The 23,773-nt window shown below is 35.9% G+C and overlaps 3 protein-coding genes across 3 annotated transcripts; all 3 read left to right on the top strand.

The window, feature by feature from the left end:
• The first annotated feature begins 3,579 nt into the window (after window positions 1-3,579).
• LOC104236050 (RNA-binding KH domain-containing protein PEPPER-like) lies at window positions 3,580-11,419 on the top strand. The gene is made up of 6 exons (XM_009789895.2): window positions 3,580-4,025; window positions 7,421-7,670; window positions 7,763-7,911; window positions 8,003-8,260; window positions 10,575-10,775; window positions 10,953-11,419. The coding sequence occupies exons 1-6, from the start codon at window positions 3,672-3,674 to the stop codon at window positions 11,148-11,150; spliced, it is 1,410 nt and encodes a 469-aa protein (XP_009788197.1). The 5' UTR covers window positions 3,580-3,671; the 3' UTR covers window positions 11,151-11,419.
• A 2,928-nt stretch (window positions 11,420-14,347) lies between these two features.
• Window positions 14,348-19,139, top strand: LOC104236052 (pentatricopeptide repeat-containing protein At3g14730). Its single transcript, XM_009789896.2, has 2 exons — window positions 14,348-17,054; window positions 18,798-19,139. The coding sequence occupies exon 1, from the start codon at window positions 14,939-14,941 to the stop codon at window positions 16,850-16,852; it is 1,914 nt and encodes a 637-aa protein (XP_009788198.1). The 5' UTR covers window positions 14,348-14,938; the 3' UTR covers window positions 16,853-17,054; window positions 18,798-19,139.
• Window positions 19,140-20,428: 1,289 nt separating this feature from the next.
• Window positions 20,429-23,648, top strand: LOC104236053 (uncharacterized). Its single transcript, XM_009789900.2, has 3 exons — window positions 20,429-20,904; window positions 22,289-22,489; window positions 23,316-23,648. Exons 1-3 carry the CDS (start codon window positions 20,794-20,796, stop codon window positions 23,349-23,351), a joined length of 348 nt encoding a protein of 115 aa, XP_009788202.1. The 5' UTR covers window positions 20,429-20,793; the 3' UTR covers window positions 23,352-23,648.
• Window positions 23,649-23,773: the final 125 nt, after the last annotated feature.

Genomic DNA, 23,773 nt, shown 5'->3' with positions numbered 1-23,773 from the left:
AAAGTAAATAAATAAAAATAGGCCAAAGTCACAAATAAATCAACAAAGTGCCGCACAAAAAATCCAAAAATTGTACAGCAAGACCAATTTTATTCTTTTGGAGCGACTGTCGCGCAAAAAACAAAAATCACGTGCTCACACATAGGTTGAAAACGTTTACCCAACAAAGCATTACTAATACACAAAGCTAATGCATGCATTATTTGCTCTAACACACTTTACCAAACGACCTCTTAATGTGGAACTAGCTAGAGTCACCCTTCCTGCCATACTTAGGAAGTTTGATTTCCAGGAGGCCAATTTCTTGGTCATCTTGTCTATAATGATTTGGTAATGAGAAGACTTAGGTTTGTGATTAGTGATAGGATATCCTAGATATTTTCCAAAGCTTTTGCTAGTGTTGATATTGAAAAGCTTAACCAATTCTTTGGAAGTTTGAGCAGTTTCTGGACACTATCATTTTAGACTTATTGTGATTGATTTGTTGGTCAGGTAATTTGCAAAAAAAATTAAGGCATTAAAGCATGATTGTTGGAGTTTTTTATCAATTCTACACATTAATGTTAAATCATCTGCATAGAAGAGGTGAAATAGTTGATATTTATTACTCCCCATTGATATAGGGGTCCAACAGCTTGTGTCTACGTAGTGATTGATATGGATGGATAACATTTTCATACATAAGATAAAAATATAAGGTGATAGAGGATCACCTTGTCTAATGCCTCTACTGGAAGTCAAAAAAGTTGCTTCTACTACCATTCAGCAGGACATATATTCTACTAGTAGTTATGCAATTCATAATGAGAGTAGAGATTTTAGGAGGAAATTTAAAAAAATGGAGAGTCCTATAGATGAAAGACCATTCTAATCGGTCAAAAGCTTTTTCAAGATCTATCTTAAAGACCATGTTTGCCTTGGTACCTAACTGCTTGTGTATTTTTAACATAAGCTCTTGGATTATGATAGCATTGTCACAAGTGTGCCTTCCTTTAATAAAAGTAGCTTGGTGAGGATTAATTAACCTATTTAGGAAAAGCTTTATTGATAATAACATATCAATACCCTCTAATAATATCACTACCCAATCAGAGATTAACTCCTCTCAAACGTTAGCTATGAGTGACACCCCAATCCCCTTTAATAACTTAATCAATCAATTAGTTGATAACCCTAGTATGCATGCAGACGTCCACTCGTCCAACCAAACCAACTCCTTTAGACAAATGTCTCAAACATTGAAACACGTACCAAATCAAACGCAAGCTATCAAATCTATTAAACCAAACACGCTAATCCCTTCAAATGCCATGCAAATAAAAGAAATTATTACCGCTACATCTGCTTCCAACACATTATATCAACCTCACCACTCTCCCAAGTATGTCGAGAATCACCTTAGGTCACCAAAGGAGGAGGTACAGATTAATTCAAATTCTAAGGAATCATCGTACTCCAAACAATGGAAAATCTTCCTCCCTTCCCTCTTCAAATCCCAAACATGCCAGTAATCTATGCTCATCCCCCTTTCCTCAGGATCACCACCCAACTTCCTGGATAGAGTTAGGGCTAATGGGAATGGGTGTATCTCTCCAACTCAACATGGGCAGGCGCTGAAGTGGGATCACCTTTCATTATTTTAAGCTTGTATTTTTTTCTTTTCAACTTTGTTTTATACTTTACACACAGGTTTTAACAATGCGTATGTGATTTTAATTTTTTTTTTCTGAGACATGAAATGTAAATATACTTAAGAATAGAATATAAATAGGGTAACGACCAGCTATGTCCATTTATAAGTAGTTCATTACAAAAATTGGCCAATTCATAAAATATTACCAATATTAGCCAATTAGCTATTTGTAGCAAAAAAAGTTAATTTTTTTACTTTCTTTTGAGTGGGTGTTATTAGAATAGATTGGGTATATCTTAAGGAGCCTGAATCTCAGTTTTGGGATGATTTGGTGAAGTTTTGAGGTGGTTTGAATTGAAAATTCAAAGTAAAAGTTGAACATGAAAAAAATAATGTGTATCACACTGTGTATCATTTGTGTATCATATATGTATCATATTTGTATTAATTGTATATCACATATATATCCATGTATACCTGTGTGTTAGATACATGTGTCGCAGAAGAATTTTTTGAACTCGATTTAATTACGAATTTGGATACAAAACCAGTCCAAATCACCTCCAATCTTACTCAAATTTTGTATATTGACTTATCTATATGTTTTCAATGAATTTCAACTATACCCATTGAAAAAGCTCCTTTTTTGCTTAGATTTTTGGAATATTGTTTATTTTATTTTTTTGTATTTAATCACCTTATTTGCTACCCTATCCATAAAATTTTCTTTCCGTCTTGCACCTAATATTGCTAATCACGCTTAAAAATATGGAAGATGATTTTTGCATGTGATTCTTTGAGAGAAAAACCTTATTATTTGGTTTTTCAATGAAAGCTACCAGCATTTGTATGACTTGATACTCTTTGTCGACTTCAACTATCAAACTATTTTTTAGGTCAATTATTTTATACCTAGCTATATGCATATATATATAAATCTACAATATTATACATGCATTATACATTGCACTACACGCTCAAATGTTATATTTTTCTCGTATCAAGAATTTCTTTACAATCTCTCTTTTCCCCTATCATTCAAACAAGGATGCATTGCTTCTTTAAGTGAAAAAGGGAGGGGCTTGGTAAAATTGCAATGATATATATCGAATGTTATTATTGTATTGACAATATGTGTATCACGTGTGCTGTTTCATATTTTTATTATACATAGGGAAAATAAGGGGAGGGAATTAAACAGTGAGGAATAGTACGAAGTTTTAATCAACACTTATTCTGTCATAACTACTTAATTAGTATGAAGTTTTTTGAAAAATTGCTTCTTCAATGATTGTATTAAAAGTATGTAGCTCCTACATAAATCACCAAAGTACTTATTTACTTCTTCTTTTTTTTTTCTCGGTGGATAAAAATTGAATTTTAAGGTCAAATTTATGAAGGTGTGCCATCAAATGCTTCAATACACTAAATGTTTTGCAACTTAAATTAAAATATTTGTCATATTTTGCTCTAGTATAATTTTGGTTACTATTATTGTTATCCAAAATATGCTACTATAATATAATTTTACTTACTATTTCTTTCCAAAATGCTTTAAAATTTATATGAAACATTATTCCAAAAGTTTGATCATTTGTCTTCTAACGTTCACTTTTAGAAATTAGAACACTTAAATATGAAAATGATTAAAATTTACACGTATAGAATATATATACCAAATGAATACAAGATATGTGTTTTTTCCCACTCGTTTAGCAAGTAATCACAGTTAAGTGGCAAATAATCTCATTTTAATTTGCATCTTCTAAAATTAAATTGCTTGGTTCAGCGAGTACAAGTAAATTTTTACAAGACTAATAGTACTAAACTTGTACTATTACTTAAAGAGAGTGAAAAATAAAGAGAGAGAAAAATGCATAGGCACGTGTTATGCACGTGAAAATCTCGACCTCTATAAAATCGTCAATATCTTCCCTCTCCTCTTTCTTTTCTTTTTCCCTCACCTGCAAAAACTTACACTAAACCCTAATACCAACCCCCCGCAACCCCTACCCCCCACCCCTAGCAGCGTCTACCAATGGCTTCCACAGAACAAACCCAGAACGGCTCTACAATATCACCAGAAACCCTTACAACAACCACCGAGACCAAACCAGAGCCTGAAAATCCTCAACAAAAACCAGAAGAAACAACAGACCAAGTCCCAGACCCAGTTTCAGTTAACGCTGAACCAGTTCCAGCTACAGAGGTTTCAATAGAGAAGCCAAAGTGGCCGGGATGGCCCGGGAGTTGTGTATTCAGGATGGTAGTACCTGTGGTCAAAGTTGGAAGTATAATAGGGCGTAAAGGTGAGCTCGTCAAGAAGATGTGTGAAGAAACGGGCGCGAAGATTCGCGTGCTCGATGGGCCTCCTTCTTCTCCTGATCGCATTGTAAGTTTTACCTTTTCAAATGCACAATCCTATTAGCAATGTTTAATTTATACATAGTTGCATATAATTCATGTTAAGTTAGCTATCAAGATTTGATTTTTATTATCTATCAAACTCACATTTCAACATTATGTTAGTAACACTTTGTTTCACCATTGATTAGAGGCGGGCGGATGTGTTGGGGGGGGGGGGGCATTTAATTTGAATCTCCTTTAGGTGTTTAATGTTTTTTCATATATATAAGTTTTTGAATTCCGTTGATGTAAGGGAAGATTCTACTGTAATGATAACAACATTACTATGTTTCAGTTCCAAACAAGTTGGGGTTGGCTCTATGAATCCTCACTAACCACGATACTCCATTTAAGCTCATCTTGCCTCTATTATGCAAATACAAATAATTAGTATTACAAGTCCAGTTTATTTTTCTGAACATATAAACTCTAATGAAGGTGGTTCAAGAAATTACCTTAGGTCACATATTCAAATTCAAGATGCAATCTCGCATATGTTTGAATTTCCTTGCTCTGCGACTGATATAATAAACTAGTTAAATACGTATAATAAAAAAATAATACACTAGTTAAATGAACATCTTAAACTAGTAAAATGGAAGAGAGGAAGTATGCCACTGGAGGAGGAAGATCAAATTTTGCACTTCTAAGATGCAAAGTAGGATTTTTACCACAGGATTCACAGGTTCACGCTTCTTGAGTATCACATTTTTATTGGTTAGCGTTACTGGCCTATAAATTCTTTTTATGACATATAAGCTTGAAGGGTTTAGAAAGTTTGAGTTTTTTGTGACTTAGAATGCCACTTTTAACTCACATTGATCCCTCAGCTTGCATGGTTTTGTAAACTGGCCCTCTAACTTCATGATTCTCAATAAACACCTCAAGTTTTTAGAATACAGATTTTAAACATCTGGACCCGTGAGTCCCTCAATTGTGAGAATGTCGATAAAACATCAGTATCCACGCACATCATTATTTATCTTCACCGCGTTATCTATAAAATCTCAAAGACCTTTCTCTTTATCAACTTCTGACTGGCACCGTACTCCTTCTCTTCCACTAGCACCATTCCTTTCTCTTCCACCCAATACTACCAGACACCACTGGGAGAATGTGGATAGATTTGGCCGCCACTGGGAGCACTGGGAAGAGATGACAAATTAAGGGGTAAAAGGGACTTGGAAATTTCAAACGACAAGCTCTCTCATGCATAGTCCTTTTCAGTAGTTCTCGGTCCTGTTAGTACCTTTTCCGGCTTTAAAAGTGATAATGTCTGCATCAAATATCGTCTGATTATCTTGGTGGAGAATCTCTTCCTGGAAAGAAAGAAGAATTTGTGGAAGTATGGAAAAGTTTCACTTTATTCTCGAGAGCATAAATCCTCTGCGCACCCTCCATCCCCTGCCCCGTACCTTCCACACAAAAGGAAAAAGAGAAAATGTTAGTTGTAAGCAACAGACTCAACTGATCTTTTCATGTTGAAAATAATCTGGTCTCAAGCTTTAATGACTTGAAAGAAGAGTGAGAACGATGAAGTTGCTTGGGATGAAATTGAAGAGAGGACTAAGTATTACACTAACGAGTCACCAGAAGTAGTTGGCAGAGATTTTTACAACAAACAGCAAGCTAACGGAATTTCACGAGATTAGAACCAGCCCAATATAGAGTTCAACAACGCTAAGAAACTTTGCCGAGCTATGCGATTTCAAATTCGCTATGTGATCTACTTTTAGACATCTAAACAAGCATCTATTTGAAAATCAATGAAATTGTAATTGAAGATCAATGTCAAAGCTAATTCTGAGGGACAGAAGTTGAAATAACGAAAAGCAAAAGAGCTGAAAAAGTTAAGGGAGCTAGAGAGGTGAAGCAATAAGCAAAGAAATGACCATGATTATTTTACTTCTTAATCCTATTAAGTAGGAAAAAGACTTACTGTGAGAAGAGAAATGAACATGTATTTATGCTTCTTTATTGATAAAGCATGTATGTACACTCCATACAAGCATGATTACCACACCCTTTGTACAACCCAGTCAAGGATAGGTTACATAAACCTGGTCAATTGTCAAAGGGGTTTAAAACATGTGTTTGACCAACTTGAGGTGTTTAGTTGGGAAAGTGTAAAGTTAGGGTTCCATCTTTACAAAATCATGCTAGTGAGGTGTTAATTATCTGTATTATAGCTAAAGGCTGCAATGCTTGTTCTTTTAGGGGAATAGAGTACCTAAAATTTTAGTGCATATTAGGGAACCAATAAAGAGCAATTCTCATCGTATCAAAGCACATGGTATAATTCCTATGACGCACATAGTGCTTTGACAAGATAGAATTTATATCACGAATTTGAATCCTGCCGCATACAAAAGCTTGGTATTTAAGTGGAGAAGAATAGAGGGGCGGGCCCGTTATACACCCAGCTTCGAACTGTGCGATGCTGGGCCTAGGGAATTTCTCGGTTATCAGAGAAAAAAAAAAGATAGATTTGCTCTCACTATACGACTAGTGTTTTCTTGGATTCTTTCCGTAATTTTTATTATACGAACATTGCATTGCAACTGCTTTGTTTGCTAGTGTAACAGTGTAACTTATGTGTAGCATTTGTTTTCTGGATCTTCAAAATGCTGTCCTGATATAGGAGTACTTTGTTTTGTATCTTGAGTCTATAAACATCTTTGTTTTGTGCCAATTTATATGCAATCAAAACATCATCCATACCGACACATTGTTTTAAACTATGCAAATTCTAATAATTGGGCCAGTGGATGACTGCTTGAAGAGTTTTTCCCCTTTGCTATGGCTGTAGAAATGGGACAGATATGATCCAAGATTTGATGCGGAACTAACAAGTTTCCTGCATCCACGTGATCTTCCATAAAACCTTTTTCGTAGTTGTCATAATTTTAACCCAGAGAGAAATGAAGGAAAGATTCAATAGAACCTCTTTATGGCAAAAAGGGACGGACGCTTCCAAGATCAAATGAAAATCAGTTTCTTGCACCATATTTGAGATGCTGTATGCCGCTTGAGCGCATGTTTATTGATCTTTTGTGTTTTCTACTTTTACTTTAGGGGGCTAGTGGTGAGGAAAGATAGATGTGTATTATAGATGTAGGTTTTAGATACAAAAATTACTTCCCATCTCCCTTAATATGACTAATTGAAAGAGGAAAGGTGACTGTCAATTATTTTCTTGCGAATTTTGCATTTTATTTTTCTTTTCTCACTCTTAGATGCATCATTAGCTATCATTCTTTCGAAGCTATCATTCTTCAATATATGTAGATGCTGTTGTGAAGACTTTCGACCTCCTTTTTCTGTTCTGCCCTCTCTTTGAAAAATTAGTCTTTACAATAGTCTCCATAAATAATGTCATAGGTTCTAATATCGGGGAAGGAAGAACCTGAGGCAGCATTATCCCCTGCTATGGATGCTGTAATAAGAGTATTCAAACGTGTTAGTGGACTTGAAGCTGATGGAAACTTACCTGGAGCTGCTGGGGCTGCATTCTGCTCTATCAGACTACTTGTAGCATCAACACAAGCTGTGAACTTAATAGGAAAACAAGGGTCTTTAATCAAGCCTATCCAGCAAACAACTGGTGCCTCCATTCGAGTTCTTTCAAATGGTATTTCGTCGCAGTCTTCATTCTATTACTGTTTGAGTTACTGGAATTATGCTAAATAAGTTGCAGGGGTTCATTTTAATTTATGTACTCAGATGAAATGCCAATCTATGCGACTTCGGATGAGAGAATTGTGGAGATTCAGGGTGAAGCTCTGAAGGTTCTTAAAGCTTTAGAAGCAGTGATTGGGCACCTTAGAAAGTTCTTGGTGGATCATAGCGTTCTTCCCTTGTTTGAAAAGAGCGTAAGTTTACTTATCTTTCTTTTTTCAGTTTATTATCAAATCAATGTCCTTTTATATATGCTTATATTTGTTATCCTTGCTCTTTCCACAGTACAATACACCTGCCACTCAGACGCAGGAACGCGAACCTGAACCTTGGTCTGAGAGGACGATGCTTAATACGTCACGGCCTGGACTTGGCATGGATTATCCTCCTCCAACAAAGAGGGATTCTCTGTTTTCTGAACGTGAAAGCCAGCTGGATTCACAATATCATCCTCCTGGACTTTCATTGTATGGGCAAGATCCTGGACTTTCTGGAAATCGTACTTCAGGCCTTGGTCGTGCTGGAAATCCTGTTATTACTCAGGTTTGTGTCTTTAGCATGGAACTTTACATTATGGAAACATTATGTTTTTTTCTGTTTAGATTTTATCTCGTCTATTTTCACATGGTATGGGAGCTTCTGCAATCTTGGTGGAGACTAAATTAGTTTTTGCCTACTGTCATGGGCCGTTATACTATCTGATCCGACGTTTTTCTGTCCTTTCATAAGTTCACTATTCTTGTTTCTTTCTATTGACCGTTTTGGCGCCACAATTTTTATTTTGGGTGACCACTCCTGTGGCACCGGTTGTTAGGTGACTTTTCGAACAAAACTTTTTTACTTTCTTCTTTTTATTCGTGGTATTAAAGTGTGGATATTAGATTCTTCTTTTTATTCGTGGTATTGTTGGCCATTGAATTTTCACTCGCTGTTTTTACTTCCTTTTGTCGTGTTATTAGAGTCAGGCAGTGAGTCCCTCTTCTCCTCTGAGCATTGTATTTCCTGTCATTGTTTCGAGAATATTCATTTACTCTTCAGCTCCTAATTCAGGCTAAACTGACGAGGTCCTGGACATTTCATCCCTCTACCTCTTTTATGCGAATATATTTCTGTGTTTATTACGATAAGCACATTTCTTTTAGTATTGCGCTTGCTTTGCTATTAACGTTCTAGGGAAAAGAATCCTAGCAACATTTTCTTTGCTGTGATTTAGTATTTCTTGTTCAAATATACAAGAAGAAAAAAGAACTCCTCTTATGGTTGTGTGGAGTGTTGAATGTGAAGCGAAACTTTAAAATTTGTATTGAATATTCTTAATGAATTTGTTAATTAAGAGAAGTATTGAGTAGAATATTAGTTTAGAATATTCGTATTGCCGTTGATCATTGAATTTTTTATCATCGGCATGGAAAGTCATCTTTTGTTCTTATTGGAGTCTGAGTAGCGAGTTCCTCCTCTGAGCATGGTAGTTTGGATCATTGTTTCTGCAACTTTTGGTTACTTTTCACCTTCTAGTTTCAAGATAAACTGATGATGTCTTGATGTTTACGGTACTGTACCGTCTTTTAGAGAACTCCTTTCGATTTACTATAAAATGCTCTTTTTTTCCTACTACTGAATTGTTGACTTTCTTGGAGAAAGAATTGTAGCACCATTTTTCTTTCCGGTGATGTTTTAGGATTTCTTTATAAAATAAGCAAACTCAAGTTAACTCATCATCTTGAGTTTGTGGGGTAGAAAGTCAATAAACATTTAAAATATTGGGTAGAATATTCTCAATGGTTATGTTACTCGAGAATAATTGAGAATATTGTTGAGAGTAATCTTGATTTGGGACTTGGGGAAGGAGTAACATTGAGATGTACAAGTAAATATAATTGTCTAGTTGCATAGCTTCTCTCTTCACCTACTGATCATGGTCTTGTCGATGCTCGTATATGGGTTTGCCAACCTCCAGTGCCTCCGTGAATTGACTATACTAATTGTTAATTATAGAAAACAACTTCTGTACTTCAGTTTTATGCTATGCTTTCTATCAATTACTTTTAAGTTTTCTTAAACTGTATGCTTTTTGAAGGACATATATTTGGGATGGAGTGTTTCTTATGGAAGTACAAGAGCGGATTATGTATAGCCAAACAGCAATATGAAACGGCATAAACCACTGTCTATGACTCGTATAATTGACATGCCATGATGTAGTTAACACACTGTTACCCACTGCAAGATTTCTCCTCAGTAGTTGAAATCAAAGGGATTTTTCTTTGCATTTTTGAGTAAAATCAGATCTCGTGTGCAATTTCCTGATTGTTGCAGTTTAAGCCATTTTAATTGCAATTGACCTTTAGACAGAGGAGATTATAGGGATAAGTATGAAGTAAGAAAGAAACAGAAGCTCCCGTCTTTTAATTGAGATATTTGTAGGATAATATCTGCTTGTTATCTCAGAGAAAACATTTTTGATTTGATGTTCTTTATCGTGATTTTTATGGTTTTATTCGGAAAGGTGAAGTGCACTAGTGAATTAGATATGTTGGTAGAAATTCTGGTTGGTGATATGAATTGGAGAAACATTTGCTAACTGTAAACTGTTGTAATTTTAGCTGCAATATGCCACTTTGCTACACTTGCCAAATACCGCTAGCTGAGTATATGTAGTATGTATGTTATCTCAACTGGGATTATATGATTAGTTGCTTATGTTTTCTGCTGTAAGAAACCTAGATCTGTAAAATCATAATTAAATTACGCTAAAGTTGCTAATATTATGTTTCTTTCGATGTGTGAAAACTTTTGCTCTGTTATGTCAAAACAATAAACTTTTATTTGGCGATCTTATCTTGTTTTTCCTTTGCAGATTTCCCAAACTGTTCAAATGCAAATACCACTAGCTTATGCAGAAGATATCATTGGCATTGGGGGAGCAAACATTGCTTATATACGGCGTACTAGTGGTGCCATTCTCACAGTGCAAGAAAGTAGGGGCTTACCTGATGAAATCACTGTGGAAATAAAAGGGACGTCATCGGAGGTTCAGACAGCTCAGCAACTTATCCAGGTAATCTCAATTTCCTCTTTTTATAAAAAATAATTTCAAGAAGCCAACAAGTTGTGGTATAAGTGGTTCACATTTTTATGTAACACATTTAAAGCCCTGTAAGTTATATGCGATTGTCGAGTTTCTATAGTGTTCTTCCGAATTGCAATGTAACTGATGAATGAATCGTCATTATAGGAATTTATGGGTAGCCACAAAGAATCACTTGCAAGCAGTTATGGCCAATTAGATACAGGCTTGAGGCAGTCTTCTTACTCTAACCTAGGCAGCGGCTCCTATTCATCTTCTTCATACGGCGGACAGCAATATGGTGGTGGTGGCGGCGGCGGCTATGGATCATTTGGTGCTGGAGGGTACAGTAGCTACAGGTCATGAACAGATTAGCCCCGAGTCTTGGAACTCGTAGTTACCTGTCCTGATGTTTTTCTTGTGCATTTGGTGCCAGAACAAACACTGAAGCAACTGCAGGCCGTTCATGCTATGTTAATCTGATGTCTCTTACTGCAATGTATTGATAGCTTTTCAGTAGCTCACCATATCTTGTAGTTCTTACATGTGTATTGGTACGATAACATTGAATTTTGCAAGTGTAATGGTTAAGATGTGGTTCTCAAAGTATTATCTCTCTCTATTTTTTTTTTCAATCTTTATTTTGTAAATGTTGCAACTTGCCACTTCATATAAATGATCAGTTGCAATTTGCCTCGCTGGAGGGGTGTTGGGTTTTCACATAAATGAACCTTGACCAATTTGTTCTTTAGAATGTTTTATTTTGCTTTGTTATCTGTTAAGTTGAGAGCATTCTTTGCCATTTCAAAATGGGTTATATGTTAACCTTCTGCATCGACTGTAAATCTTGTCAATTTTGCTTTGTTATCTGTGATCCCAGTATAATCTTGTCAATGTTTTAAATAGACCCTTGGCTCAAGAAAAGGTAAAAAGAGAGAAAGGAAGAAGACGGAGAAGAAAGAAAGAATAGGGGGACAAAGGACTATAAGGAAAAGGGGAGAAAACTATAGTAACAACAACAACAACAACGAAATTAGTAAAAGAAAATAACATCAAACAGTAACAAACTGGAACATACGATACACAGAGCGAATGAAAAAATAACAAACTGGAACATACGATACACAGAGCGAACGAAAAAATAACAAACTGGAACATACGATACACAGAGCGAACGAAAAAATAAGGGAGCTACTAATACTACTAAAAAAGAACGGGGAACTTTCGACTACCTACTAACCAACTACCCTAATCTTGACCTCCACACCCTTTTATCCTGAATCATGCCCTCAGTGAGCTGAAGTAGCGTCATATCTTGCCTAATCACCTCTCCCCAATACTTCTTCGGCCTTCCTCTACCCCTTCTCAACCCCACCACGGCTAGCCTCTCACACCTCCTAACAGGAGCATCCGTAGTACTCCTTTGTACGTGCCCGAGCCATCTCAGCCTCAACTCCCGCATCTTGTCCTTCACAAGGGCCACTCCCAGTTTGCCCCGATTAACTTAGTTCCTAATCTTATCTCTCCTGGTATGTCCACACATCCATCTCAGCGGACTTCCTCCAGACCTCCAGCCTCGCATTGACCCCACTCCTCGTCTCATCAATCAACACTATGTCATCGGCAAATAACATGCACCATGACACCTTCGTTGAATGTGTCGCGTAAGCACAACCATCGCAACCTGTTTGTCCATAGTTTTCTTTTTCCTTTTTTTTTGAACTTTTTTCTTCAAAATATTAATTTGATTATATAGATGAAAATCGTTTTGAAGATGAGTTTCCAACAAAACCACTTTTTAATGTAAAACTTTCTTTTGCCCACACAAAATTATACTCTTTTATCAAGTAAAATACATGTTCAAACACAATTTCGAATTTTTAATACTTTTTTTTCACCTAACCTAAAAATTATATTTTTCAAATTTTTATTTTTTATGCCCAAACACCTATGTTAGTTCGACATACTCGAACTCACAAATAAATATTTTGTCACAAATAAAATATTAATATTTAAGTGTTAACATAATAGAATGACGGTCTCATACGAATTAGAGTTTCCACTTGCACCAGTGACCTTGAAAATTTCTCCATTTAGGAAAAAAAAAAAACCTCGTTCTTTCGTACTTTTCCCCCACGGATAAGAGTCATATTTATGGTTCTGCTGTCGAAAATAAGTTATATCTACCCTCCGTTTCAGTTTCTTATTAAAATTAACCTTACCGTTGTACTTTGGGATTAAAATTAACCCCCAGACATTAAATTGCTCTACAAAACTTAAAAATCACACGTGGCATGATATGATTGAAGGTAAAAGATCAACCCCACCTTCCATTTTAAACAACCCGATCCAACCAAATAACCCGTTCCGCCCGAAACCCCTCACCTTTCTTTGTGATTTGTTACAACTTCTGAACTGGGATGATGATGAAAGGTCGTTTGCACATTCATTGATTTATTTACAGCTTCTGAAAGGTCGTGGTACTCGTATTGCTGCCAAGCTGTCAGCTTTGAGAGTGGAAAGGGAGAGGGAAAGGCAAATGCTGAAAGACAATGAACAGTAACATTTCACCAGAACAGATTTTAAGCAAATAGTCTTCTAAATTTTTTGGCCAAGATGAATCAACCAGTAGGCATGCATGGAATATCGAAAATCTAGTCTTATCTAAACGAAAGAGGATATTGAGATGAAAAGAGACACCAAATATCTCAACAGTAGTGCATCAGAGGAATATTTCTCTTGTATAGGGTTTTCCTCGATTAAAAACCATATTGACATCTTTGCCTCCATTTTTCATGGTAAAATTGTCATATTTAAATTCTACAATTGCTTGAGATATAAACAAATTCAAGAATATTTTATGCTTAGGCGTTATATGTAATGAAAGTTAGTGCAACTCAATTTATCTAAAAGACTAACTCCTATATTATTATGAAAGCAGGCAATTCTTTTAAACAGTACATATTTTTTTCTTAACCTTTTAACACTAACGAATTTATTTACCCATAACTTTCTAATGTACATGTACAGTGGATTAAAGAAAAAACAGAGATGAAAAAAAGATGATAAGAATAAAGCTGAGACTGGGAATAAGCGATGATTTGATGCTCTTGTGCTGGTACGATTTCATTCTATTGACCCATATCTGCAGAGCTTTGTGAAAGTGATACAGGAAGCGGATTTGTCGGAGAGCCACCGGAATATTGGGAACAAGTGAGATTTTTTCCCGCTCCAAGATGTGGGGTTATTTGGTTGGGTCGGGCTGTTCAAAATAAAAAGTGGGGTGGGTCTTTTACATTCAATCAGATCGTGCCACGTGTATTTTTAAAGTTTTGAAGAAGGATTTAACGTCTGAGGAGTAATGCTAATCTCAAAGTATGACGGTAAGGTTATTTTTACTAAGAAACTTAAACGAAGGATAAATATAACTTATTTTCGATAGTATAAGGATAGATATGACCCTTTTCCGTTTCCCCCAAATAAAAAAATAATTAAAAAAAATTAAAATTAAAGAAAATACTTTTCTAAACCCTCCTAAAACCCCCAATTCAAACCCTCTCCTCCAAACCCCGGCGCCACAGTTCCTTCGACCATTCCTGGCAAATTCTATCAGCAAACAAAAAAGTGAATTTATGATATTTATTCATCTTCTTCATCCTTTCAATTCAATGGCAAGTAGTACTACTATTCAGCACCCATTTTGATTCTTGTTCCTCACTCCCTTAACTAATTACAACAGCATGATTCTTTGGTTTTCTCTACTTCTCAAAATAAATTAGGGGCTTCAACTTCAAGTTCTTTCTTGGAAAAAATTTGTTCCCTTTTCCACAAATTACAATTAAGAATAGAATAATAGCTTGAGATGTAAAATGGGTATAGAGAAAATGATAAATAATTTATGTTTGCTTAATTTTTCCGGGTCGTGGGTGGTTTGTAGTTTTGAGCTAGCAGATGTTGTATAGCATTAGTAGTGCACAACTTTTCATACCCACATGCATATTTCTTGAAAAAGATCGTTTTTTTCATATCCATATGCATATTTCTTAAAAAAATCAATTTTTTCATAATATCCATATGCATATTTCTTAAGAAAAATCAATTTTTTTCATACCCATATGCATATTTCTTGAGAAAAATCATTTTTTTACTCCTAAATGAGCCAAAGAACCTTTCTTTTGAAGTCTTTGTCGATATTTAAAGCACAGTGTCAATATTCAAACAGTTTTTCATCCATTAGTTACAAGTCTTTTGACCTCAAGACTTGCATTGTATCACTTCAATCATGTGCCAATGACAAGAACCTCACAGGAGGGAAACAAGTCCATTGCCATATGCTTAGATTTGGCCATTTAAATTTATCTCCACTGCCTACTACTAGCCTAATTAACATGTACTCGAAATGCAACTCGTTATCGTATGCATTATCTGTGTTCTATGCTTCACCACTTGGTCATAATGTGTTTGCTTATAATGCTATTATAGCAGGGTTGATTGCTAATGACTTGAATAAAAGAGCTTTTGAATTCTATTGCCAAATGAGGGTAGTAGATATCGTGCCTGATAAGTTCACTTTCCCTTGTGTGCTTAAGGCTTGTTGTAATGTAGTAGATGTGAAAAAGATTCATGGGTTAGTTTTTAAACTTGGGTTAGAAGTTGATTTGTTCATTGGCAGTGCTTTGTTGCATAGTTATTTGATATATGGGATGGTAGATTTTGCATTAGATGTGTTTGAGGAGTTGCTGGAGAGGGATGATGTTGTGCTTTGGAATGCGATGATCAATGGCTATGCTCAGACGGGTGAGTTTAATAGTGCTTTGATGGTGTTTAGGTGGATGATTGAGGATGGGGTTGTTCCCAACAGGTTTACTATAACGGGTGTACTTTCTGCTCTGGCAAATTATGGGGAAGTTTATAATGGAAAGGTGATTCACGGGTTTGTGATAAAGAAGGGGTTTGATTTGGGGGTTGCCATTTCGAATGCACTAATTGACATGTATGGTAAATGTCGCTGTGTTACTGAAGCTCTGGAGGTTTTTGAGACGATGGTGGAGAGGGATATATTTTCTTGGAACTCGGTAATTTGTGTGCATGAACAATGTGGTGATCACGATGGAACGTTGAGGCTTTTCAAAAGGATGTTGTCTGCTGGAGTTCGTCCGGATTTGGTGACTGTCACTACCACTCTTCCTGCTTGTGCTCATTTAGCGGCATTAAGGCACGGTAGGGAGATTCATGCATACATGATTGTTAATGGAGTGAGGAAAGACGCTGATTACAGAGAATACGACGATACTTACATTGATAATGCAATTTTGGACATGTATGCAAAATGTGGAAGCATGCGTGAAGCTCAACTGATCTGTGATATGATGAATTACAAAGATGTCGCATCATGGAACATTATGATTAAGGGGTACGGCATGCATGGATTCGGCATCAAGGCACTAGAATTGTTTTCTGATATGTGTAAGGCAGAATTGAGGCCTGATGATGTCACATTCGTTGGTGTGTTGTCAGCTTGTAGCCATTCTGGCCTAATAAAACAGGGGAAAGAATTTCTTGCACAAATGCAGCCGAAGTATGGCGTTGTGCCTTCTATTGAACATTATACCTCCGTGATTGACATGCTAGGTCGTGCCGGGCAGCTTGAAGCTGCTTATGAGTTGTTATTAGCGATGCCCATTAAGGCCAATTCTGTTGTATGGAGGGCATTCTTGGCTGCCTGCCGTCTCCATGGTAATTCTGATCTAGCTGAGGTCGCTGCAAAACAGGTACTTGACCTTGAACCAGAACATTGTGGAAGTTATGTCATATTATCAAATATTTATGGACAGACTGGTCGCTATGAAGAGGTATTAGAGGTAAGAGACACAATGAGGCTTCAAAATGTACGGAAGACACCTGGTTGCAGCTGGATTGAACTTAATAATGGTGTTCATGTCTTTATTACTGCTGATAAGTCTCATCCTGAAGGGAACCTTATTTATGCTGGATTGAATTCCTTAACTGCTCGATTGCGTGAGCATGGTTATACACCAGAATCAGATGCCTTGGAGAGCAGTCCATGAAATTCCGGACATATTCTCCTTCATCCTAGATGAGATTCTTGAAGCACTGACTGAAATGTGGTTATTATAATATCTCTTTGGAAAATCCTAGTCGGTGTGTAAGTTCGATTTGCTGCTCATGGAAACCGACGTCTATGTATGCTGAGCTGATGCAGTGAAAGGAGCCGAGTTATCCGTGTTTTTTCAAACCTTCCATCGAAAAGTATGTTTTCTTCACTTTTGGATCATTAGTTACAATATTTTTATTTTTTTCAATATGTGAGTCCCATATGCACATTCTCTTTTCATATATTGTCACAGGAAGAGTTGAAAATTCAAAAACTGTGAAATATACTTAAGTGGGAGTTGAAACATTTGAGCATTAGAACTTTCCTCTTAACATGCTTGCTTTTCCACCCCTGAGTTCATAACCTATATAATTCTTCTGTATTTCCTTTGATGGTTCTGTGGTTATGGAGATTGTGCACGGGTTCAAATGGTTGCCAATTGATGCTCAAATAAACGAAGAGTCAATGTGCTATCCACAATTACATTTTCAGATGTGCTGGGGGCAAGAACTCAATGAAATTTTATTTAACATATTGCATCTTTATGATCGTCAAAGTTTCTTCAAAAAAGGGCAGCCCGGTGCACTAAGCTCCCGCTATGCGCGGGGTTCGGGGAAGGGCCGGACCACAAGAAACTTCAAAAAAGTTTCTTCAGTTTCGTTTTATTTACTTTTCCATAATGCTTAGTATCATAGCTTTGCAGTTATTTATGCATTACCCATGTAGTACCTGAAAAAAATACTTTGGTCTGCAATGTCTGCAGGTTTTGAGTATGTAGTATGCCACAGCTCTAGCTTCGACATAGTTAAACATGCCTAAAAATGATGTGTCTCAAAAGTAGGTAGAATCATCGAAAAGAATTTACTATATATCAGAAGAGGGAATACAATGCTCGTCATTTCCCTCCTTGCCAACCAGATGGGGGCAAATTTGGAATTTCATTTTTTCTGCACTGTGAAATGCTTTGCAATTTGCTGTAAATGGTGTACCGTTTTCTCGATAATTTCTGATATTTTTAACAATTTTGAGTAATGCCATTGCCATCCTCATCCTGTTGATCTTATTTAGTCGACTTAAATTACATTGCTGCCCTTGTTTGGAGTTATTTTGTTTCTGTGATGAAGTTTATATTTGTTACTTTGCCACCAAAAAAATTGGTGGTGACCATCCAGCTTCTGCTTATTCAAATGAACTTTTCTCTCCTATGGATATTCTGGTAGCTTTTGAATGTTTGGTGAGTAAAGAAAAGGTGTGAAAGAGTAACTTCTAATATGGAGTAGTTCGGACAAACTCTTTGGGGTCGTTTGATTGGGGAACTAGTTATCCCGGGATTACGGTGACGGGAATATAATACATGGATTAAATAATGATGGAATTATTTGGTGGATATACTTTTCTTAGTAGATGTGTGGTTCGTTGGACTAAAAATGGGATATACGAGATATAACATAAAACATGTGTTTGGTTTTATTAGATGAATTGGGATAACCTTTATTTCCAAATTTAACCTTGATTTTTTTAAAGGACTTCGGAAGAAAAGCCTTGGAGAAGGGCATCTTTGACCTTTTAGTGTTTTATCCTGGGATTGTTATCCCATCCTCAATGTAGGATAAGAATTACACCACAATTGTGGTATAACTAATCCCTGGATTATTACTCAGGAATTCGAAAATGTAATCAGATGTGGGATAAAATAATGTCAGCATTTTATCCCAGAATTATTATCCCTTATCCCACCAACCAAATAACACCTGTGTTATGGTTCAATTTCATGTTTTACTTTTGAGTAAGTGACATTTTTCATTAATAAATTGTTGAACAATATATTTTGTTGCTAGACTTGTTTCGTCATTCATATTATTGCTTGAGAAATTGACTGTCTTGGTGCATTTAAATAGGATTCGATGGGATCGACAATGGTTACTGGTGAATTCCAGAAGCAGAGCCTACACTCAAAAGAGTTTAGCTCAAAGCTCGCTCTTGTTGATTGGAATTACCAAATTATGCAGTTTCTGAGGGATAGAAACCGAATAACAACTCATAATTTTCTGCAACTTACGTGGAAACGGCAGCATGAAAGTCCAGGTCTGGTTGTTTTATCAGTTGGTTGAGCTGTGAAATTCAAAAATCTGTCCATCACTACTGAAGAACATTTCTCTCCTATGGAAATCCTTGTTTCCAGTTTGCTATTGTAAAATGCCACCCTCAATAAGTTGAATATACTCAACAATTGTGATGCACTACTAGCATATTCGGTCTGACTAATTATAGATTTCTATGGTGTTACTTATATTGTCTCCTTTCGTCTTTTTGTCTTCTTGAGCCGAGGATCTTTCGGAAACAACCTCTCTACTCCTTTGGGGTAGGGGTAAGGTCTACGTACGCACTACCCTCCCCAGATCGCACTAGTGGAATTTCACTTGGTCGTTGTTGTTGTTGTAATTATAGACTTCATCAGCATAGCTAAAACGTATTGTTGTATTTTTTTTAACAGCTGGTATTGATTATTTTTTCTGGTGAATTTTATTCCAATACTTTTCTTATTTTAATCTATTCTAATATTTTAATTTTGTTTCAGTAATATTAAAAAATAAAAATTCATTTTCTCATTTCCTATATGTCGCACCAAACATCCTGCCTTACGATAGAACATTTCTTTTTACGCCTTTTGCCTCTTATAGGACTAATTAGAATATCGAAGTACAACATCCTAACAGCTTGTTTGGATGGTCGTTACGTATTGTATTGTATCGTATTGTTACTTTAAATACGATGTTTGTTTTGGTTGTTACTTAAATTTTATTATATTGTATCGTTAAATCCGTCGTTACGTAACGACGAAATGTGCCACTTTATATAACGACCGATTTGGTATGGTTGCATCGTTATTTTGCCTTTTTCTCTCTTCTCATTCTTCACTCTTATTAAATAATTTTTTTTTTTGTCATTTACCATACCTTTTTATATAATAAATTTACCCCGTAGTATAATTTTTCTTTATAATATTGCAAATTTATTCTTTATATTGCTCGTGCATAATATCATGAAACTACATTAAATGATTCAATCTATCCGAACATTGTATTTATCAAACGATATAGTACAATACAATACGATACGATATATTACGAAACGATATAAACTGTAAATAACATGTTATTTACTATACTTAATTTAGATTATCAATCAATGCCATTAAATGGAGTTATTTGTAATTACCTTTTAAACGATGATGATATAAATATTTAGTACATCGTTAGTGCATGGAACTTAAATTCTTAATTATACATTTTTTTGGCAGTTTTAGATCACCCAAAAAGTATTTACAAGTAATCTTTCACAAATAGTAAGATTTGTAGTCTCAGAAATTGGTGAGTTACATGTTTTCACAAATTAAAGTGATTTGGTATTATAAATTTTCCTTGCACTGTGAGTGTAAATAAGGTGAACTCTAAGGGGTGGTTTGGTATGAGGTATAAGAAGGTATAATGCTAATATAAAAATTTAATATCATCTTAATGCTTTGTTTAGTTAGCAAATTAGGTATAATTTATGTCGGGATTAAAATTAACACTGAGATAACTTATACCTTATAGAAGATAGAGTAATTAGCACCGGTAAAACTTATACATTCTTCTTACAAATTATGCAATTGCCATATTTAATACTACAACATACCAAACAATGAATAAAAAATAATTCCACCATAACTTATCCTTACATAAGCCCGTATTAAAACCAAACGACACGTAAAAAAGAAGTCGCGATCACAACGGCTAAAATACAAAAACAAGAGAGAAGCTCTCCTATTTTCATCTCCCAACAATATCTATCAACTGATTCTTAACTACAAACCACCCATTTCCCAACACACACCCAGAAGAACCTTTACAAATGCCGACTCTGAATCTGTTTACAAATGTACCAGTAGATGCAGTGGTAGCTTCTGATATTCTCAAAGATGCTACTAAAGCTGTTGCCAAAATTATTGGCAAACCCGAGTCAGTTAAGTCCCTCATTTTTCCTATTTGTATTGGTGTCATATTGTTTTCATATTTCGCATTGCCTGATACCTGCTTGATGAAATTCCGCTGAAAAAAAGTGTATCAACTTCTTTTTACTGAATAGACAGCAATATTGGTTTAGTGGTTTATAAGTCTTCTTCACTTTTAATGGGTAGGTTGGGAATTCGAGTCGTGAAGTTAAGTGACATTGAAATGAGATTGGTTTGCTAGTAGGTGGAGAATTCTAGTCATGTGGAGCAGTAGCGGAGCCTCGATTTTTATTAAGGGGTATCAAATTCTAAAGAAGTAAATAAGCAAAGAAGTAAGGGAATATTTTTCGGGCGAAGGGGGCCACCCCTTGGAGCTATGTAGCTCCAGCACTCATGTGGAGATTAACAGAGGTTTTTGAGTGATGTGGAGTATTTACCATCTGCAATCCCGAAGTCACTACCCAACTAATCTAGATTCGCGCTGCATAGAGTCCAAAAGGGGTTTCTCCATTATCAAGCTCGAACTCGAGACATCTGGTTAACAATGGACTGATGCGTCCATCCCACGACACCGCTTGGTAGTCATGTGGAGGTTAAGTGGGAACATGTTTAGAGATGAGGTGTAAAAAAAAGGAAAAGAACTTTTACCTGTGCTTATCCATTCTTAGCTATTGAATTGAATTGAAACTATATTAGTATTACAAATATTGGTAGTAGGAAGTTAAATTGGATGCAGACCCATATTTTGATAGGATTTTAACCTGAGACGGAGCAGTTTGACTTACCCATTAGGATAACCTTCATTGCCAGCTTGTAAATAATTGTTTGTTGGTTTGGGGTTCACAACTTTAAAGGAACTGTTCTTTCGTTTCGTAATACATTTATGTTGGTAGATAACAAATTCAGAATCCAAATTATCCAATAGATGTTTTGTTGCCACTTCTTGTGGCATGGAAAACTTTGAGGGGTGGGTGGTTTCATTCAGTCTACTCTATTTCTTTGTGCTAGTATAAAGGAAAAACATCGTTGCTCTCTAAGCATTTACTTATCTCCAAAACAGCAGGAAAAATAAATTTAGTACCCTTTCTCCAATAAGTAGAATACTAGCTTCCCACAATTGTGAGGTGACTTAAAATGACAGGTTTTGCTGATTGTAAGGACCAGATTTCCAATATATGAAGATAAATTAAATTGTACAAAAATTAAAGTGGTATACTAAGCCACTACCACAAAGAGATTTTGATATGTTCCCCTGAATATGGAAATGCCTACCATGAATCTTTAAATACAGATGCAACTGAGCAATAATCTGATTATCTCGTAGTTTCGCTCTATGGTAGAGTAACTTTGCTGTTGTGAAGAATGTTAACCTATGCCTACTTGTTTTTTCCCCAGTATGTGATGATCTTGTTGAATGGAGGAGCTCCTATTGCATTCGCTGGTACTGAAGCTCCTGCTGCTTACGGAGAATTAATCTCCATTGGGGGTCTTGGACCTGGTGTGAATGGAAAACTCAGTTCAACCATTGCCGAGATTCTTCAGACAAAGCTGTCAATAGACAGCAACAGATTCTATATAAAGTTTTATGATTCTCCGGTAAGTCTTCACGAGAACAAAGAGGGAAAGGATCTCTTTGTCTTCCCCCTACCCCAACCCGTCCATGGGCCACTACAGGAGACAGACAAGTTGGTCTTAATTAGGTTATGTGTAATGCACTTCTTTTTGTCTTGAACAACTAAAAGAATCATCTACTGCTTCCTATTATACGCCTGGACTCACAGAACCGATTCAATCAACCCTGGGGAAGTTTAGACCTTGTTTGTGTTTTTTGCATGTATCGAGCATACTGTATGTTGTTTAATAGTAAGGATCACTCTCTAGATAAGTTGAATTAGCTGTAAAGTGTGTTCATTAGATGAAATCTGTGGAGAAGAACCACTCAAAGTTAACCATCTTGAAAACAACTTTCAACATTATCGTTAGATGAGGTTGCATAGAACTTTTGAAGTGATGTCCTTCCGTTGATTACTCCCAAACAGCATTAGTTTCCTAAGATACTGTTTCAACTGGAATTTGGTTGTTCACCATTTATGCAGTCCTGCTCAGAACTGATTGCTGATTGGTTAAAATGTCCTGTTTTCGTTGCACCAATGTTCCTATTGTCCTATTGGAATTGGCTCTATTTCGGTGGAATCTAATCATCCGAACAGTACGAATAGACATTGTGCTTGTACCTACTTTTTAGTAAGCATCGTTTATGCTCAACCAGCACAAACTTGTGCTATTGCTGCATTTAGGTAGATTCTTGTGCTTAGATCTTGCATTTTCATTTCATAGTTTTTTATATGTGACCGTGTGTACATCAATGTAAAGGTTCTGTTATTGCGATATCTGAACCAGAACTACTTATCTTTGTGTGCAGCGCCAATTTTTCGGGTTCAATGGCTCAACTTTTTGATGAGCCTGCTTAAGAATAGCTGCTCTGGAGAAGGCACTTATTGGTAGAAGAGCACATTTAAGGTGGCTTAAGACTCCATCTGCACTCAGCTGTGACCGTATCATTGAAGAAGAAAACTTTCTGACATGTTAATGGTTATACTTTTGTACTTGACTGTACAACTGGTCTCTATGATTTTGTACTTGATTGTGGGATTCGTAGCGGTAAGAAAAATAAAGTTGTAATGCATATCTCAGCATTAACAATTGCCCAGCATTGGGCTAATTTTCCAAATTTAGTTTCTGTTGTCGTCTTCAATTAATTGAAATATTTCGTAGTAGATTTCTGTTATATTTTTATACAAGTTAAAGAAGTACAGACCTATGAGTTTATATTTGTTTCCTTGACTGGAAAGTTAATTGAAATTAAGTTGAAGAAGAAGA

The sequence above is a fragment of the Nicotiana sylvestris genome, chromosome 11 (assembly GCF_000393655.2).
Source record: "Nicotiana sylvestris chromosome 11, ASM39365v2, whole genome shotgun sequence".
NCBI classification, from domain to species: Eukaryota; Viridiplantae; Streptophyta; class Magnoliopsida; order Solanales; family Solanaceae; genus Nicotiana; species Nicotiana sylvestris.
Note: the sequence above shows the minus strand (reverse complement) of the source record. Positions and strands in the feature narration are given on the sequence as shown.

What these genes read in the sequence shown, in the direction of transcription:
- LOC104236050 (XM_009789895.2), top strand. Translation starts at nt 3,672, where the DNA reads ATGGCTTCCACAGAACAAACCCAGAACGGCTCTACAATATCACCAGAA. An exon ending in CATTCGAGTTCTTTCAAATG is followed by an intron (nt 7,671 to 7,762) that starts GTATTTCGTCGC and finishes TTATGTACTCAG; the next exon opens with ATGAAATGCCAATCTATGCG. An exon ending in CAGCTCAGCAACTTATCCAG is followed by an intron (nt 10,776 to 10,952) that starts GTAATCTCAATT and finishes TCGTCATTATAG; the next exon opens with GAATTTATGGGTAGCCACAA.
- LOC104236052 (XM_009789896.2), top strand. Translation starts at nt 14,939, where the DNA reads ATGAGCCAAAGAACCTTTCTTTTGAAGTCTTTGTCGATATTTAAAGCA.
- LOC104236053 (XM_009789900.2), top strand. Translation starts at nt 20,794, where the DNA reads ATGCCGACTCTGAATCTGTTTACAAATGTACCAGTAGATGCAGTGGTA. An exon ending in TTATTGGCAAACCCGAGTCA is followed by an intron (nt 20,905 to 22,288) that starts GTTAAGTCCCTC and finishes TTTTTTCCCCAG; the next exon opens with TATGTGATGATCTTGTTGAA. An exon ending in TAAAGTTTTATGATTCTCCG is followed by an intron (nt 22,490 to 23,315) that starts GTAAGTCTTCAC and finishes CTTTGTGTGCAG; the next exon opens with CGCCAATTTTTCGGGTTCAA.